At 32.7% G+C, this 18,059-nt stretch overlaps 4 protein-coding genes and 1 pseudogene across 4 annotated transcripts; 3 read left to right on the top strand and 2 right to left on the bottom strand.

Annotated features, from left to right (window-relative positions):
• Window positions 1-1,934: 1,934 nt before the first annotated feature.
• On the bottom strand, window positions 1,935-4,835 carry LOC106333215 (ATP-dependent 6-phosphofructokinase 5, chloroplastic-like). Its single transcript, XM_013771685.1, has 13 exons — window positions 4,521-4,835; window positions 4,405-4,447; window positions 4,255-4,328; window positions 4,020-4,131; window positions 3,799-3,894; window positions 3,603-3,704; window positions 3,414-3,488; window positions 3,189-3,329; window positions 2,966-3,082; window positions 2,777-2,881; window positions 2,445-2,525; window positions 2,240-2,368; window positions 1,935-2,159 (listed from the first exon to the last, which is right to left on the bottom strand). The coding sequence occupies exons 1-13, from the start codon at window positions 4,814-4,816 to the stop codon at window positions 1,992-1,994; spliced, it is 1,539 nt and encodes a 512-aa protein (XP_013627139.1). The 5' UTR covers window positions 4,817-4,835; the 3' UTR covers window positions 1,935-1,991.
• Window positions 4,836-10,516: 5,681 nt separating this feature from the next.
• On the top strand, window positions 10,517-11,324 carry LOC106332942. Its single transcript, XM_013771427.1, has 2 exons — window positions 10,517-10,610; window positions 10,719-11,324. Exons 1-2 carry the CDS (start codon window positions 10,596-10,598, stop codon window positions 11,112-11,114), a joined length of 411 nt encoding a protein of 136 aa, XP_013626881.1. The 5' UTR covers window positions 10,517-10,595; the 3' UTR covers window positions 11,115-11,324.
• A 394-nt stretch (window positions 11,325-11,718) lies between these two features.
• On the top strand, window positions 11,719-12,833 carry LOC106328474 (classical arabinogalactan protein 3-like). The gene has a single exon (XM_013766922.1). The coding sequence runs from the start codon at window positions 12,192-12,194 to the stop codon at window positions 12,627-12,629; it is 438 nt and encodes a 145-aa protein (XP_013622376.1). The 5' UTR covers window positions 11,719-12,191; the 3' UTR covers window positions 12,630-12,833.
• A 119-nt stretch (window positions 12,834-12,952) lies between these two features.
• LOC106328473 (putative clathrin assembly protein At4g40080) lies at window positions 12,953-14,521 on the bottom strand. The gene is made up of 2 exons (XM_013766920.1): window positions 13,923-14,521; window positions 12,953-13,848 (listed from the first exon to the last, which is right to left on the bottom strand). The coding sequence occupies exons 1-2, from the start codon at window positions 14,363-14,365 to the stop codon at window positions 13,170-13,172; spliced, it is 1,122 nt and encodes a 373-aa protein (XP_013622374.1). The 5' UTR covers window positions 14,366-14,521; the 3' UTR covers window positions 12,953-13,169.
• A 6-nt stretch (window positions 14,522-14,527) lies between these two features.
• Window positions 14,528-18,059, top strand: part of LOC106330946 — a 7,473-nt pseudogene continuing 3,941 nt past the window's right edge.

The raw sequence follows: 18,059 nt of genomic DNA, 5'->3' as shown, positions 1-18,059 counted from the left end.
TATCCCGACAAATTGTGAAATGGTATTCACTAATAGAGAACTAAACAGTTCAAATGATCTTAGAATTGGTTTAATGTTCTTCGTATACTAAAGTCGATAACGCCAAAGAGATATAGTATGCTCTAAACTGTTGAAGTGGACAAAAGAAATGGCTTAGTGTTCTTCTCTGCTTACAATGGTGCTTTTATTCTATATAAACTCTTATGTAGTCTCTTCTTACCGTTTGCATTCGTAGTTTGAATACAAATTATGAAATGGTATTCACTATTTTAAATTAATTACTTATAAAATCACATATGCAATATCGACGTAAGGATTATATGAATACAAATTATGAAATGGTATTCACTATGTTAGGAAAATAATAATATTTATTTTACTTTTTTATTCATAATTTTATATAACATTATAAATTAATTAATTACATGTTATATTAAATTAAGAATATTATAGGTATATAGATAAATGTAAAATTCTCATGTTTTGTATCAAAATGTTGGGCTATAAAAATCTATGGACCAGGACTTGGTCTTTAACTATGTCAATTGGTTAACAAAATTACTTATAAAATCACAAATGCAATATTGACGTAAGGATTATATGCATTAATAATAATGCCGAAATTTATGCAACCATTATCCTAATTGATTCAAATACTATATTCTAACTTGTAGTTCTACGGCAAATGTAATATGCATTAAATGTTATTGTAATTTTAAATGAGCCGTATTAAATAGTTTACATGAAGAAAAATGTATAATAGAGGTCAATGGCATAAAATGTAAATATCCTAGTAATTAAAGGGTCATTAGCTTAGTTGGTTAAAGAGGGCTGTGAGCTCGTCACGTCACTGATAATGACAAAATCCCCTATATATTATTTGTGAAACATTACAACTTCTTTTTGTAACTACATGTCATCACTAAGATGATTCTTAGAATTACTAGAGAAATAGGTTGGTCCATCTAATTATATAATAAACTTTTTATTAAACTAACCATAAATTCATTATTAATGTCATTTATTATTTTCTTAAATAAAGATTACGGAATTGCCTAATGTGGATAAAGTATATATGACAATTAATGATTTTGAATAATAAAGATCTGATAAAAAAATGTATCTTCTATCAAATTTGTTTAATTTAAAACTATTAAAATAACTTTTAAAAAACACAATAACCATATTATAAAAATTTAGATTTTTCTGTATATTTTATATTTTGAATTTTAAAAAATGACTATAAATTACTAAAACTGTTAAAAGTCTCACATTCAAATTTTGCGATCCATGGTTTAAAATTTTTGTTATGACAAAATACAAATAATTACAAAATCATATAAGTAAAAGTCTAATTTAATTAATCATTAAGATTTAAAATATATATGTATATATATCATTCTAAATTAAACTATAAACCATATTGAATAAATAAATATTTTAGTTTCAAAATTTACTTTAAATAATTTTTTTTGATAAAAGTTTTGAACTAACATTGATAAATTCTTTTAAAATTATCAATTACTAAAATTATTACTCCCACAATAAAAAATTTGTTATCAGTAATTTAAAGTTTTTGCTATTAAAAATACACATGATAAAAAAAACATATGAGTGGAAAACATCATTTAAAAAAAATAGACATTAATATTAAAAATATACTATGTATGTTAACTCGCGCAAGGTGCGGGTCTTAATCTAGTTGTTATTAATCAACTAAAGCAAAGTTAGTTATTCAAAATGCTTTTTGATTAATAAGTAAAGGATACAAACCTAAAGCTTCTGAGTCTCGAAAGAATATGAATAGTCAAGTAATACCTTTAGAAACATTTGCTCTTTATACATTTGTACAAAAACTTATAAAAGTCTTCTTAGTTAACAAAAGAAGATGATAAATCTGCTTTAGTTTTTTTTTTCGAACGAGAATTCGTGTGTTGGGTTTTATTCTCTTCTGAAAAGCTCCAAAAAGAAGTAATAAATGTGGATAAAAATTACAAAAAATCAGGCTGGCCAGTGGAAGTTAAGCAACGATGCCACATTCGACTATTGGGATCAACTGATTTGTCATAAGCAATCACTTCAGGAATGGGTAAGTAAGCATAATGATTGTTTATTATCCCCACAGTTATTCCACTGTACCCAGCAAAAGCACCATGAACCTGTGTGAAAGAGAGAGAGTGATGTAGATCAAATGTTGTTTAAGCATCGTAGACACAGTTTTAGTATATAAAGACTTTACAGCGTTTTGTCCTAAGACCGTGCAGAGGATTCCATCTGATGCATTTGCACGTACAGCTCGGATCATGTATGTTGGATCTATATACTTCACATCTGCCGCAACACCATTCTCCTTGAAGTATTTCTTCGTCTGTATAATACAACTTCGAGGTGTCAGTTTTTCATTAAGCATTATTCGTTTCGTTTAGGTAATTTCACAAGCAAACCTCTTGTTGAATGTGAACACCGATATCACCGAGAACTTTGTTTCCAGATGCATCTTTTGCATTTGTATTCTCAAGGAAACTCTGCAATAATATAACAAGGAAGAGGGGAGACAATGTTAAAGTTTACGTCAAGGCCGGATCTCAGATTTTGGATTCATATTTGTAAAACTTTTATAAAAATATTATTTTAACAATTTAGAGGTTTATATCTTTTTTCTTTTGGTCGAACTTTAGAGGTTTATATCTATGTATATCACCTATTAAATTTTAGAGGCAATACCAATATTTCATTGGTCTGTGCTCATAAGATTTGAAGTTCTAGTTTTTTTTACCTGTCCTGCTCCTTCCGCAACGCAAACTACAGCAGAGCCTTTTGTTTCGATAAGGTAGTTCAGATGTTTCAGTACACCATCAGGTCCATGGAAGTTGAAAGGAACCTTTAGAAATTGGGAGAGTTTTAGTTATAACCAATCTCTTTCTTATTAGTGTTTCTGACAATTTTAGATAAAAACAGAACGTACCTCGGGAATGAGACAAATGTCGACTTGTCCGCTCGCTAAGGATGCTTGCATGGCGATGAATCCACTGCTACGACCCATCAGTTTCACAACGCCTATGCCATGGTAAGCACTATGTGCCTGATCATAAGAACCAAACAAAGCAAAAGAGACATATATATGTTTATTATGTTATTGACATAATAGAACTAATGAGTTTAACCCTGGTTCTTTTTCTTGAAAGTACCTCGATATATGCAGAGTTAATAGCTCGTTGTGCTTCTTCAACAGCAGTGTCAAACCCAAATGTTTTATCCATATGCAAAATATCATTGTCAATTGTTTTCGGTACACCAACCACAGCTACCTTCATCCTTCTTTTGACACACTGAACAAATAGAGTGTAAAAGGGTAAATCAAAGCAAAAACTTTGTTCGAAGGTTTCAAACTTTTTTTTTAAATAAGTAGCAACCTCATTGTGAATAGCATTGGCACCAGCATGAGTTCCATTACCACCAAGCACGAAAAGCATGTTGATTCCTCTCTCCTAAATTCATTTTTTTTTAAAATACTGTCAAAAGTCATATTCATACTGCATGCATGTATATCTAACAAGAAAACGTTTTAAAAAGTTTATCAAGTGAGAATCTAAATGATTCACCTCCATGCTGTCCACGATCTCAGTAACAGTCGGTCCTCCACGTGAAACCCCGAGCAAACTTCCACCGGAAAGATGAATGTTCTGCACCACTTTTCTTGACAACTAACAATCAAAGTCCAATATATTAGTCTTCTTGGCTAGCAAGCAGTTTTAAAAAGAAAAAAGAGCAAGCAATGTTCTTTGAAATAACTAATACAGGGATTTCAGGTAGGTTCTTATCAGAGAAGCCACGGTAACCAAAAGGAATCCCAACAATGTTCTTCACACCATATATCTCTAAAGTGATGACAATCTGCCACATTAATACAAGATCTTTTAAGAAACAGAACAATTATATTACAAAATCTTATTAAAAAAAGAACAGTCTTTTCAGATGAAAAAGAGGTTTTCTTTCTCTACACGGAAAGCAAAACTCACAAGCCTAATGACATCATTAAGACCAGGACAAAGCCCACCACAAGTAACAATAGCTGCCTTCACATCCTCAGGTCTGAAGTAAATATTTTCCCGTGGCCCAGCACGTTGAACCCTAAATGATCAATCCTTATAAACTTCTATTAGACAAGCTTAATCACAACAATAGTCCAAAACTCAAAAAAAAAAAAAAAAAAAAACTTGAGAAGAGTTGCTCTTGTTTTGTTACTATTATTACCATTGCTCAATCCAAGTGCAGTCAGGATCAATACATACTGCTCCAGCAGAAGCTGGTGATGAGTAGTTTATAACCTGATGATCAAAACCAATCAAATATTAATTTTGCCCTAGATTCTAATTGTGCTGATTTAGAGAAGAATAAAAGTACCTTGAGGAGTACTCTATCTTTGTTATTAATGTACGTCGGAGACCTACCGTAGAAAAAAATACAAACTTTAGACCTAAAGCGATCCTGAGGTCATTGGATTATGGAAACTACGTAACCTCATCTTGAGACAAAACGTGGAAGGGATGGCTTCTGCATCTGGGAACGCATCAGTGATATGAGGGATGTTGAATCTCTCCTCGAAGTCTCTCTGATACTTTAGTTTCCACTCGGGATCGCTTAGATCAATAGCCGTTGCTCTCGCAGCCGCCACCGCCGCTACTCGATGAAATCTTACCGAATTCGCAGGAGATCTCGGTTTAGGGAGGATCAAAGAACCAGGCCGGGCAGACCGGACGAGGAAGGGGTTCTTGGGAGATATGCACATGGTGGCCGAAGAGATAAGCACATCCATGGAGAAGAATGGTGTGATCTCTGCCTTTACAGTTCCTATTTTGGAGGGAGGTTTAGGGGTTCGTTGTAGTTTTTAATTGGTTTGGTTTTTACTAGGTATTGATTGTTGAGTAGCTTTTGTTTTTGAATTTAAAATTTTGTTTTAAAATTTGGTTTTTGGTTTTTATATTTCAGTATTTTTAATGGTTTTTAATTTTAATTTTAATTTTAAATTTTAATATTAAGTTTTTAGTTTTATTTTTATTTTACCTGCTACAGCTTTTTTGTTGTTGGTATTGGTTTTATCTAATATTTTTTTTTTAAAAAATTGACTTATGATTTAAGTTCTTGATAAATTTGAAATTATTAAAATAGTGATCACGAAATTTTATAAATAATACCAAAAATATTAGTTATAAAGGCGTATATAAGTTCATTTCATGATTTAAATTTTTTATTTTAAATTATTAATATAAATTTATGTTGATAATATAAGAATTTTGTGTTAACACAAATTTAAGCAGTCCGTTCATTATCTATTAGATTTTAATTTTCAAACTTGCCTTCATGAACTCATGAAAATGTAGATATCTCATTATAATAATAATAAAATTAGATACAAATTTGAAATTAATATAAATTATAAAACTCAATATTCATATTGGTATTTAATGTATTAAATTATGTTCTTTGTTTCATAGTTTTATTTATATGATGTAGATTTTGGATCAATTTTCAGTAGTAATAATTAAATTAGAAAATTCGTATTTGAAATTAAACACATATTATATTTTGACTGAAAAGAAATCATGTCGCACTGAAAAGATTAAAAAAAATCACAACTATAAAATATCAACAAATTATTAATAGTCCAAGAGTGTTCAATCCAGTAAAACCGAACCATTTAAAACCAAACCAAACCGAATAAACCAAAGAAATCGATTAGTTCAGATATATTATTATACTTATATATAAATTTTATAATAATCTGAATTTGATCAATATTTCCAATAAAAATCAGAAAACTGGATATATAATATTAGTCATTAAAATCATAAACTAAATATAAGAGAAAAGTAATAATGATATTATAAATAGATACTAGGTGTTTTGCTCGCACATGCATGCATAATTTTCTTATCAATACTTATCAGTTTATGTCTTATTAATCTAAAACCAGCATGATAAGTTATTATTTATGTTTTCAGATAGTTAAATCAAACATCAAAGTATTTATATATGTCAAATATTTTATCAAAATATATACTTATTATTGTGTTAAATTTTTTAAAACACTCATATCTTAGAAATAGTTTAGAAAATATCTTTATATAAATGTTTTTTCCTTGAATAATATTTAATTATAAGTTTTTTGTATCTTTTTAACTTTTATAATAAAAATATTATTTTCAGATAGCAACAAAAAATATATAAGAATTATCTTATTTTTAAATTTTTTGATAATTTTATTATATTATTTTAGAATCAATTATTTAATATTAATATAACATATAAATTTTATATGATTAAAATAAAATTCTTTCTTAATTATATATAAAATTCATCAAGGGTATTGTTTTAATTAACACATTAGCTAATCAGTTAGAAATTAATAATAAATCAATATCCTAGTTAAAAGTCTAAAACCTAATAATATATGAAAAATAAGAAAAACTAACTAAATTTTAATATAAATCGACATTTAATATTACTAAAATAAAATTCATTTTTAATATATATAAGATTCATTAAGGGTATTTTTTAAATTAATAAATTAGTAACTTAGCTAAAAATAAATAATAAATCAATGATTTAGCAAAAAACTAATAAAAACATGACAAATAAACAAAATTATCTAAAAAGATGGAGAACATAACAAATCAGCAAATTCACTTCTCAAATAATAGTATAGATAATATGTACATATGAATATATAAATGAGACTATCATATAACTCAGTTTTTTTTGGGTCAAAAGACTATCATATAACTCAGTATCGATCTTTATTCTAATAAATTAATAAATATTCCAAGATACAATATGAAAACAAATAATAAGATTTCATTATTAATATTTTTCAAAAAAATTGTTAAATATTATTATAAATATTTATAAAATAATTACTAAAGGATTTAATAAAAATGCACAGTAATGAAACAGCCTCCATTATAATATTTGAAATTGATTTCTTAGCTCGAGGATCAGCACAATCATTTGTTTGCTGTATTTCATTGAGTAGCAAAAAATATTAACTAGAATAAGATCTATACTATTAAGAGCTGTTTTAGGTATAAGGTTATTTTTCCAAATTTGTTTGCATGTTTACATACTTTGAGACTAAGATGTACTATTTGTCTTACTTTAATTATTTCCCTCCCCAAAAAACTATTTTCGCGAAGGAATTTGTACCAAATATCATGTTTATTTTTCAACCAAATCTCACATAGTCCGGTCATGTTTAAAGTATAAAAGTAACCATAGTTATATTACATAAACCTGACAACATTCTTCATCATTTTTAAAACACATTAACCACACAAATGTGATCATTAACAACACAAACCTGACCACATCATTTTTAAATTCTCTTCTCCTCCTTCTAGTGTAGACGATATTCTGTAAGTGTTAAACAACCAAATCTCTAAAACGTCCGTAGTGTCCACAAAATCATGACCACACAAATCTGCCTCTTGACCACACTAACATAGAAGCGGCAATCTGGATGGGAATTTTCTCCGGTTTCTGCATAACCATAGAAGCAGATCTAGGTGTAAACAATAGCTATTATCATGGGATGAGAAAATTAAAATCAGGTAAAAGAGGTCATACCATTCATTGTGGTTTCTAGAAATTGACAATAGTTTCAGAAATTAATGCCGTCGGTGAGAAATTGACGGCCGATTGAAGGGGATCTAGGTCAAACTATAAAGAAATAGGGTAAACTAAGTTAGAATTTGTCATATCTTTCAGTGCAGGAGAAAATGCCGGGGAGTAACCGTGACCTTTGGTCTTTGGTGAGAATGATGAATCATCGGAGTCTAGGGGTTGGAAGAGAAAAAAAAGTAAGTAATTGATTTCTAGATATTAAGGTAAGAGAATGAGTAGTTGGGTCAAATGTAAAGAAAAGTAAAGCGAAGAAAAAAATAACTAAATGATTTTTGGTTTCAAGGGTAAATAAGACAATAACATAAAAAAGTATCTGACATGAAAAAAATATGTTAGAGTGTTATGGAGAAGGGGTAAAGTATGTCTAAGTGTAAATTTTTCTACTATTAAAAGGGAAAGAGTCCTAAAAAAATCTACCTATGAAAGTTGTTTGGAACCAAACTAACATTTTTTGCTCTTCCCTTCTATTTCTGTAACTATATCATAATAAATGATTTTATTTATCTTTTGATTGTTTGCCTTTTAATACACCTAATTTAATAGATTCAATATATAATATCAAAGCAAATTAATTGAAATAGGTCAGTTATGATTTGTGCTCAGTTTGGTCTACTTAATTTCAAAACTAAATATATCTTAACACGTTCTTCTATCTTAGGCCATTTACAGACAATGTCACATTATAATAGCGAAAACATAAATTCATATATAGTGCTATATACCATATAATAAAAACTCATGTGTATTTGTATCATGTATCAGTGATATTCTAACAATCGTTATATCATAAACCCTTATTCAAAGTATAAAAGTTTAAAAACTTTGTAAGGGAACCATGATCACGATAATAAATTTTGTTTTCTCATATCTATTTTATGGTATAACATATTTTGTTCAAATGTGTGATAACATTGTTCTATTTTTTTTATGGAAAACCAAATCATAACTAATTTTAATTTCAAAATTCATAAATGTAACTTTAGATAATTACTAAAAAATTTATAAATTAAAATACATAACATAAATACAATGCATTTACCTTATATGACAAATCAAATAGTTTATTTAGTTTTATGTACTATTATAAAATATATGAGAAGTTAAATCAATTTATAAGAACATATTAAGTTTTTTTTCTGGGTTTTGACCGGGTCAGCCGGTGTCGGTTCACGGGTTAATGGATTTTTTTTGGGTTTTATCACATTTTTAATTAATAAATTTTCATAAATCTGAATTTTGTGAAAATATATGAGTTGGTAGAACATCTAATAGAATGCTACATAAAGAACATAAGCATATTTGAATTATATACGGCCACTGGGTTTACTGGTTTGACCGCGGGCCCAAATCGGATCTGAAAACATTGCTTATATTTTGAATAAAAAATATTCAGATAATTGTTTTTGGTAATTCTGTTTATAAATAATATTTTTTAAATATTTGGTTATTTAGAAATTAAATATAAAATATTTGTAGGTAAATAATTTGTATTTTAAAACTTCAGATACTCATTCGGTTCTCGGTTCAATTTCAATGTTTTGTTCCATAGATATACGATCTGCTCGGTTATTTATGAAATTCAGTTGATTTTTTATTTCATTTTTTCAGTTTGGTATGGTTTGGTTCCTCGACTCCGAATAAGTATTCTCACACTTATATACTATTTTATAATCCTTCTGTTTCATTTTAATTGTCTAGGTTTATGCACACGGATTATTAAAACATATGATTTTGTATATTTCCAAAATAAAAACATAATTACATATACACCTAAACATATTTCAACCAATAAAAAATAAACAGAAAAATTTTGTTAATAAATTTTGCATTGAAATTTTAAAACAATATATACTTATTTTGAAACATAAATTTTACTCTAGAACGACAATTAAATTGAAAAGAAGGGAATATAGCATCCATTTTATTTATTTATTTAAGTCCAAAAATAAATTCGCGCTTTCTAAGCGCGGATCAAAATCTAGTAGCGTGTTATTTAATTAGTTGAAAGAAACAATTTTGACTTATTCAATTAAAAAAACAATTTAGACTTATAATGTGGTATGTTATGTATACTTCATTATCAATGGGAAATCATTTTTAACCAATTGAAGACTATTAAATTATAAGAAAAAATAAATGAATTTTGTGATACAAATTTAATTGATAGATTTTTTTATTAAGTTTTGTTTGCAATAAACAGCTAAATTGTTTTGACCAAAAAAAACTGCTAAATTGTAATGTTGCAATGCCTTACAAGTGACTTATCAATAGTTTTCTTCATTTAAATAATGTAAAACTTAATTTCTTGGTTTTCTCCTAAGAAAATTGTTTTAATTACATTGAGTCAAAATTTTATTTTCTTGAGATAATAACAAATAAAAAATGAAATTTGTTCATCTAAAATTTTTACTGATCCCAATAATGTCATTTGAAAACAAATTGTTGAAGGAAACAAATTATTTTTGTCATAAAAAGTTATATAGAAGAATAGCATGTGTCTTGATTCAAACATGTGAATCGTCTTCTTTATATCTCAGGTAGAAATACTTGAAAGCAATCCATAGCAACCTTATAAGTAAAGAACTATCTCACCAATATAATAAAAAGACAGACATAAGCTACACTTTAGTCTTTAGGTTCTGCACTTACAAATATTTGGCTCCGCAATGCTTCAGTGGTTGTTTAGTTAATGGGTCACTTAAAGCCCTGTTATTAAGAACTGTTTACAAACTTTGACATGTCTTAATTGGACCACCAACTACAGTACCGGAGCCCACAGCGACCCACCAAGACAAATGTCAATGTCAAAACGACACGGTTTTATAACCCCATTTACTACGAACCAAGTGAGAAAAAAAGAACTAGACACAAAGGGGACCGCCTCATAAAAGAGAAGAGAGACATCAAATTGTGCCATGGACCAACATAAGGTAAGTGAAAATTATAATTACACACACCATGACACATGCATGTAATGTAATCTTCTTGATGGAAAGAAAACTAGCAGTTAGTTAATGTTTTTATAAGTATAATGGTAGGAGGATAGAAGACTCTTATTGTCCAAAGAAGAAGAGAGGATTCGTGATGAGCTTGAAATGGAAATAGAAAGAAATTTGGAAGGAGAGTTCAAGGATGGGATTTACAATCTCGCACTCAAGCTGCGCAGGCTGTATGAACAAAGAAGGGAAAGAGAAGAGTCGCTGGATGCTTCAATGAGAAAGAGCAAGAGAGTACTGGAGGTGAACATTAGCATCAAGATGGAAGGAGATACCAAGATTGAGATCAGTGAGAGGAAGAAGGAAGTAGACAATGACAAGATGAAAAAGGCAGAGAATCTGGTTAATAAAAAGAAGTGTGAAGCTGGTGAAGATAAAACAAGAAAGGAGAAGTTGAAGAATCCAACAAGGGCTCAAGAACTCAGATGGAAATGGTAAAACAGATTGATTGGCCTGGATTTACTTTCCTATTTGCTGGTAATATGTTTCAAATATTTATCCTAATTAAACAAGAGTGAAATAAGGATTGTGCATGCATATCACATTGTTCATTGAGATGGTAAGAGGAAAGCACACAATCTTCTTTTGCTGCCATATAAAATTTGAGTTGTTGCTACAATATCATCAAACAAGATATTGATTTATTTATTTTTGGAACACAGACAACATATTAATTAAATATAATATCCTACAAATAAATATGATTTGGAGAATATTTAGCAAAAGAAATTTATCCGTGTACTGGGAATCAAAAATATTGTAAGTGATCAGGACTGGGAATCAAAAATATTGTTATGCAAGAATGCGCCACTGTAAGGCATCGGCTTGAACCCCAAATGCAAATTTAAAAGATTATCTTACTGTAAAAATATCATCTGAATGTCTCTCACGATAATATAAACGTCACAATCATCCGCAGATATTATTAATAAGTTGCTTGTCTGCCTCATCGTAACCTTAGTGGGAACCACGTATATTGCGCGTGGTCTTGACTCTTAACATAAACAAACATTTATAAGTTAGATATTTCAAGTATATCAGTTGGCAAGAAGTACGTCATTTTCTTAATTCCATGTAACTTGTCTATTTAGACTGCTAAGCAAAATCATTATGAATGAAGCTGCATTGACACGGTAAACCTGGAAGTGTAGTTACAAACTGTCAACAATAGCTATTTAGCAATTTTAAATCTTGCACATTGTTATCTACAACTCTTTAACATATTCATATTATATGATTCCTTTTGGTGATCCCCCTTGTTGACGATTTTTTCGAGAGACTTGGTAAAGACTACTGGTTTTGATATTCCAAATCAATAAATAAATAACTAAGAGCTGTATATCTATGTATGTGCTTGCATGATTAAAATGTCCAGAAATTAAATAATCATTCCAAAATTAGCTCTATATATCAAAACCCTTTTCCTCATTTCTCCACGACCAACGAAGACAAGAGCCTGCTCAATTTCTCTATTGTTTTTTCCGACAACCAAAAAGAAAGTTGAAAGAGAGACCAATGGCAGCTCTTAAAACATTGCAAGCTCTGATCTTTCTTGGTCTATTGGCCACGTCCTGTATCGCTCAAGCTCCTGCTCCAGCACCCATCATGCTTCTCCCACCGGTAGAGTCTCCTTCTCCCATTATTACACCAACCGCTGAGCCACCATCTCCGGTATCGGTTGCTTCACCACCGGTTATGGTTACCGAGCCGACTCCAGCTCCGGCGACTCCTCCCACCGTCTCATCACCAACAAAGTCTCCTAAAACTTCCCCTGTCGCTTCTCCTCCCAAACCAGAAGGTATGGCTCCAAGCCCATCAGTCCCAGCACCAACACCAACGCCATCACCAGCTCCGGCTCCTGAAGGACCAATTGCTGACTCAGCATTTACGAACAAAGCTTTCCTTGTGAGCACCGCCATTGCCGGAGCCTTGTACGCCGTCGTTTTGGCTTAAGATAGCCTTGAGTAAATTACACTCTCTATCTCTCTCCTCTGTTCTTTCTTATCATGATTTGTTTGACGAATCTCTCTGTTTTCTACTTTTCTCTAAATACATTTTGTGTTCACTTCCACTTTGTTGATGTTTCTTTTTTTCTCGTCTTTTGATTCTTTATAACTCTGATGGACAATGAAACAACTCCACTCATTCTTCTTGTTACATCATTGCGCCACTAATAAAATTGAAATCACTATCTAGGCTTTGACTTTATAGTGGCTGACTTGGAAATATATCTGAAAATAGTTTTCCGATTCTCTCAGTGTGATCAAGATTAAAGAAATTGTAAAATAAACTTCATTCGATTGAAACGTAGAGAACAAGTGTGCTTAAACACAAGTGGGATCATAAACCAAAGTAAACCATATACCAACAACTATAAACGAACTATATATCCTCTAATAATAGTGATCGTTATATAACTATCTTTTCTGATTTCGAACTGTATATATTACTCTTTGTCTCAAAATCCACAAGACATCTGACCAGATGAAAAATTCACAAGACGTTCAAAGTCGTTTGCACAACACAATGTTCAACCGGATAATTAAACCGACCAACATTTGAAAATCTACCGGAAGAAAAACTAACTGTATCATCACCATAACCAATAACTAACCGATCACTAAACCGGGCTGATTCATATCCTTTTTCTCTCCTCCCAATCCCAACAATAGTTTTCTCAATTTGCTCATAAGCATCCTCTAAACCACCAATCACGCCCTTGACCTCACTAACCAAACTCCAGAACTTATCGAGCCAAGATCTCTTCCAATTCCCACACCAAATTTCAGACAATCTTTCTTTCCTACTCTCAAGCCTCTTCAAAGCACAGACAAGCTCTACCCTATCTCCGAAACTCAAAGTATTGGACCGCTCTTTAAACTCGTTGAGTCTCGTGTAAAGCTCGTTGACTGAAGAAACATAGTCTTCTCCGACCAAACGGATGATCTTGTCGGCTAGAGGTTTACCACCACCACAGGAGGGTATATCCGGAATCTTACATGCTTCTTGTAGTAAACCGACAAGCGCGTCGAGTTCACGAAGCAAATCAGTGTTGGTAAGAGACGAAACCATGTCTTCGTATTCATCTTTGTGAGTTGTGCTCGATGTTGAAGAAACGAAGAACCCCATGACTCTTGAAGTTGATAACAGATGCTCAAGGTATAAACCGTACCTAAAAAAAGAAACTTTTGTAATTAATATATAACATAAAAACCGAAACTTTCCTTTATAGATTTTTGAACTTACCATCGGACCCAAGAAGAAAGCTCCCACATCAAAGGAGACTTCTCATCTCTAAACCCAGAAAGTTTCAGATAGTTCCGACCACCGGAAGCAGGAAAGACAGAGAGCTGATCCTGGAGGATGAAGCGACCATGTTTGACGATGTGATGGACGATGATCAATGATTTGAGAGCGACGCAGGCGTCTCCGGTTGTGTGGAGACGTTCCATTACGGCTTCGACGGCGGAAGCTGCGGTGGCTCGTGAGCCAGTACCGGCGGAGAGGAGAACGTTGAGGTGACGATATCCCGGAGGAGTTGAAGGGTCGTGAGTGGTGGCACGGAGGACGGAGAGATGGAAAGAGAGAGATTTGCCTTTTGGGTTTGATGAGACGAGAGCAGCTTTGCCTTGAGAAGCTTTGTCTTTGATGATTCCGATTAGATCTGCGAAGCTAGTGATTCTTCCCATTGATTAAAGGTTTAGACTTTAGATGTTGATGATGGTGATCTACAAAGATAGATGACTTCTTGTCTCTTTACTTTTTGCTGGTTAGTAATGAGATGATATAAAAATACTTTTATTATTCTGGTCAAGAATGGAAACTGTTTTTATCTCATTCCATGTACCAACATGGGTCAAATGATCAATATATAGAAACACTCACAAATATATCCCCTCTTTTTTCAGTCCTTCCCAAACTTTTTTTTTTGTCAACATGTCTTTCCCAAACAACTTCACATATTCACAACTAAATTATAAATTTGTAGAATAAAATGATGCAAAATAACCTTTTCATAGAAGTTTACCATTTGGTTTCAAAAGTAATTCCATCAATTCTTAGAAAATAGATAAAATCTATATATAATAGAAAACATGATTTTGTTTTCGTATGACATCATCATTTTTTTATAGGAATTTTTTTTTTTTTGATCTAACGTCTGAGTTTTGACATTTCTTTTAATCTGACGGACATGGTTTTTTTAATCACTAAATCTGACGTCATCCAATTGTTTCCTCTTCTCTAAACAACACACCTTTTTAAGGTGAACTCTTTTGATAACGGAACCACGCAGCTTTTGACGTTGACCTCTTTTGATAACAGAACGACGCATCTTTTAATCTAAGTAATAGATTGAAGTACTGGTTTGAGTTGTTGTGTTCCCAGAGAAAGCTTCATTCAAGTCCCAAGGAAAAGCTTTGGTTCATCATCAAGATCTGCTCTAACCGGCCATTGAGACAGCCACAATTGATTTTGAATAGATTTCACCGAGAATCTAAAACGCCACGGCGCCACCGCCGTCACCGTTTATGACGAGAAACCAACGTTATAAAGTTGATCAGAGAGAAGAAGAAGAAAGTCGTGGCGCTGACGACGCTGCCATTCCTTATATTTTACCACTAGCAGGTTACAAGTCTGTCTCGTCAAAACATAGGATTCAACGCCATTCATCTGTTTTGTTTCAAATTCATGTTAAACAACGAACTTGAAACAAAACTTGACACAATGTAACCTCTCGAAACTGATCTATCAGACTTGTAAACTGATCTATCAGAAACAATGTTGCCTCTCGAAACTTGAAACTTGAATTTTGTTTCACTTGGCAACGCCATTCATCTGTTTTGTTTCAAGCTCATGTTAAACAGAGAATTCAAAGCCTACATGACCGAGTTGGGGTCCTTGCAGACTTTCTTGAGAGAAGGCATTGGCTCGTTCTCTAACCAATCTTTAAGGTTTTGTTTCAAGTTCATGTTAAACAACGAAACGAACAAGTACTAAAGATGCCCTTATTTTTTGTTTTAGGTACGGATCTGGTGTCTATGGAGCAGATGTATTTGATTGCATTTGGCTGCCTTACAACTCTGAAAACTGGTCACATATTAGAACCAATAATAGTATAGACAACGATAATGAATTTAAGCTGCCAGAAAATGTTATGGCCATGGCCTCTGTTCCAACAGACCCGGACGCTCATATGAACATTTCGCTAACCGGGTTGCGCATTACATCACGGTTCTACGTCTTCCTACACTTCTCAGAGATCCAAGAGCTCGATCCCAATTACACTAGATAGTTTAAGGTGATGTACAACAGAAGACTCATCATAAAGCCCTTTAAGCCAAGAAGTTCTCTATATTTTATCCTTTATCCAAGAGGAACTCAGTCCGAATGCAAATGGACAGTGCACATTTACGCTTTAAAAGACTGCGAGTTCCACACTGCCTCCTCTTCTCAACACCATTGAGGTTTACATGGTGAATTCGCTATAGCAGAGTGAAACCAATATATAATTATAATTTTTTGAACAAAATATTTTGTGACTTATTGTTGATCAGGACCAAAAATATACTAATATAAGTAAAACGGTAATCAGTTGATAAGATGATAAATATCAAGTTGAGTTGCGGCATGAATAAGGTTGATGCTGAAACTGATGCAATAACCATGGTTTGTCGTGAAAAAACTCTAGCATCGAAGGAAATCCTGGGATCTGTTCCTCTCCTTCATGCGCCACCACAAACAAGAAGAAGAAGAAAACCATTGTTATTGCATCAGTTTCAGCATCAATATTTTTGATCTTAGTGAAATAATGTGAAATCTCTCGTGTATCTTCATTAGCTCAACGTTCATATATATATACAAGACTATTTCCTATTTACGATAGGATCGTATCTCTACCATATCTCCTTATATGGAAACATATACTATAACCCAATACCCCCCTTCAAGTTGGTGATACGAAATTTCGTACACCCAACTTGGACATCAAATATTCAAACGTTGGTCTTGGTAAAGCCTTCGTGAAGAGATCGGCGATCTGGTTCTTTGTTGAGATGTGGGGCGTGACAATGAGACCATCTTGTACTGCGTCTCCTACTTGATGACAATCAGCCTCTATATGCTTCGTTCGTTCGGGAAAGACCGGGTTTGCTGCGATATGGATTGCAGCCTGGCTGTCACAATGAAGAGTGATCGGACGGGAGTGACTGAAACCGAGTGTCTTTAGTAATGCTTTTAGCCATTTGAGTTCACGAAGAGTATACGCCATTGCTCTGTACTCGGCTTTTGCAGACGAGCAAGACACAGTATCTTGTTTCTTTGTCTTCCACGAGATTGGAGAACGTCCCAAGTAGACAATGTATGCTGACAGAGAGCGACGTGTTCTTGGACAAGCTGCCCAATCTGAGTCGCAGTAAGCTGTGATGTTGAGATTGCTGTCTTACCGAAGAATGATTGCCTGCGCTGGTGTGCCTTTAAGATATCGAACAAGCCAGAGTGTAGCTTCCCAATGAGCCACTAACGGTTTCTGCATAAATTGGGACATGATATGTACTGCATAACTGAGATCCGGTCTTGAGATAGTTAGGTAAATGAACCTCCCCACAAGGCGTCGATATTGTTCAGGTTTGGCGAAGAGAGGACCAGTGGTAGAGCCGAGATTATGATTCAACTCCATGGGAACTGCCGAGGGTTTTGATCCAAGTATACCTGCTTCAGCGATGATATCTAACGCATACTTGCGTTGAGAGAGGCAAAACCCATCAGACCCTCGTGAGACTTCAATACCTAAGAAGTATTTCAACTTGCCTAGGTCTTTCATGTGGAAACATTTGTGCAGCTGGGCTTTAAATTTCTGAACAGCTCCCAAATTGTTTCCTGCAACAATAAAATCGTCTACATAGACAAGAACATGTAGTATTGTCGCTCCATTCTTATACGAGAAGAGTGAGTAGTCTTGATAACTCTGTTTGAATCCAAGTTTCTTCAGAGCAGTTGAAAGTTTTGCAAACCAACAGCGTGGTGCTTGTTTGAGACCATACAAGGACTTGCGAAGACGACAAACCTTGGTTGGATCAGAGGAATGAAAACTAGGCGGAAGCTTCATGTAAACTTCTTCAGCAAGATCGCCGTGGAGAAACGCATTATGGACGTCCATTTGATGAACTTCCCACTCTTAAGGTGCAGCGACACTTAATAAGTATCGAACCGTTGTCATTTTGGCGACAGGAGCGAACGTCTCCGTATAATCAACTCCTTCTTTTTGTCTGTTTCTCATAACTACCAGACGAGCCTTATAGCGTTTTAAGGTGCCATCTACTCTGAACTTGAGTTTATACACCCACTTGCAATTGATTGCCTTTTTCCCGGGAGGTAGATCAGTTA

This window comes from Brassica oleracea, chromosome C3, assembly GCF_000695525.1.
Source record: "Brassica oleracea var. oleracea cultivar TO1000 chromosome C3, BOL, whole genome shotgun sequence".
NCBI lineage: Eukaryota > Viridiplantae > Streptophyta > Magnoliopsida > Brassicales > Brassicaceae > Brassica > Brassica oleracea.
The sequence above is the reverse complement of the archived record's forward strand: the minus strand, read 5'-3'. Positions and strand labels throughout refer to the sequence as shown.

Bases quoted from the DNA above. Each gene is read 5' to 3' on its own strand.
- LOC106333215 (XM_013771685.1), bottom strand. From the start codon at position 4,816: ATGGATGTGCTTATCTCTTCGGCCACCATGTGCATATCTCCCAAGAAC. The intron at 2,369-2,444 runs GTTTGCTTGTGA...TGTATTATACAG, and splicing joins GTGTTCACATTCAACAAGAG to ACGAAGAAATACTTCAAGGA. The intron at 2,160-2,239 runs GTAAAGTCTTTA...TCTTTCACACAG, and splicing joins CGGTCTTAGGACAAAACGCT to GTTCATGGTGCTTTTGCTGG.
- LOC106328474 (XM_013766922.1), top strand. From the start codon at position 12,192: ATGGCAGCTCTTAAAACATTGCAAGCTCTGATCTTTCTTGGTCTATTG.
- LOC106328473 (XM_013766920.1), bottom strand. From the start codon at position 14,365: ATGGGAAGAATCACTAGCTTCGCAGATCTAATCGGAATCATCAAAGAC. The intron at 13,849-13,922 runs GTAAGTTCAAAA...TTCTTTTTTTAG, and splicing joins CTTTCTTCTTGGGTCCGATG to GTACGGTTTATACCTTGAGC.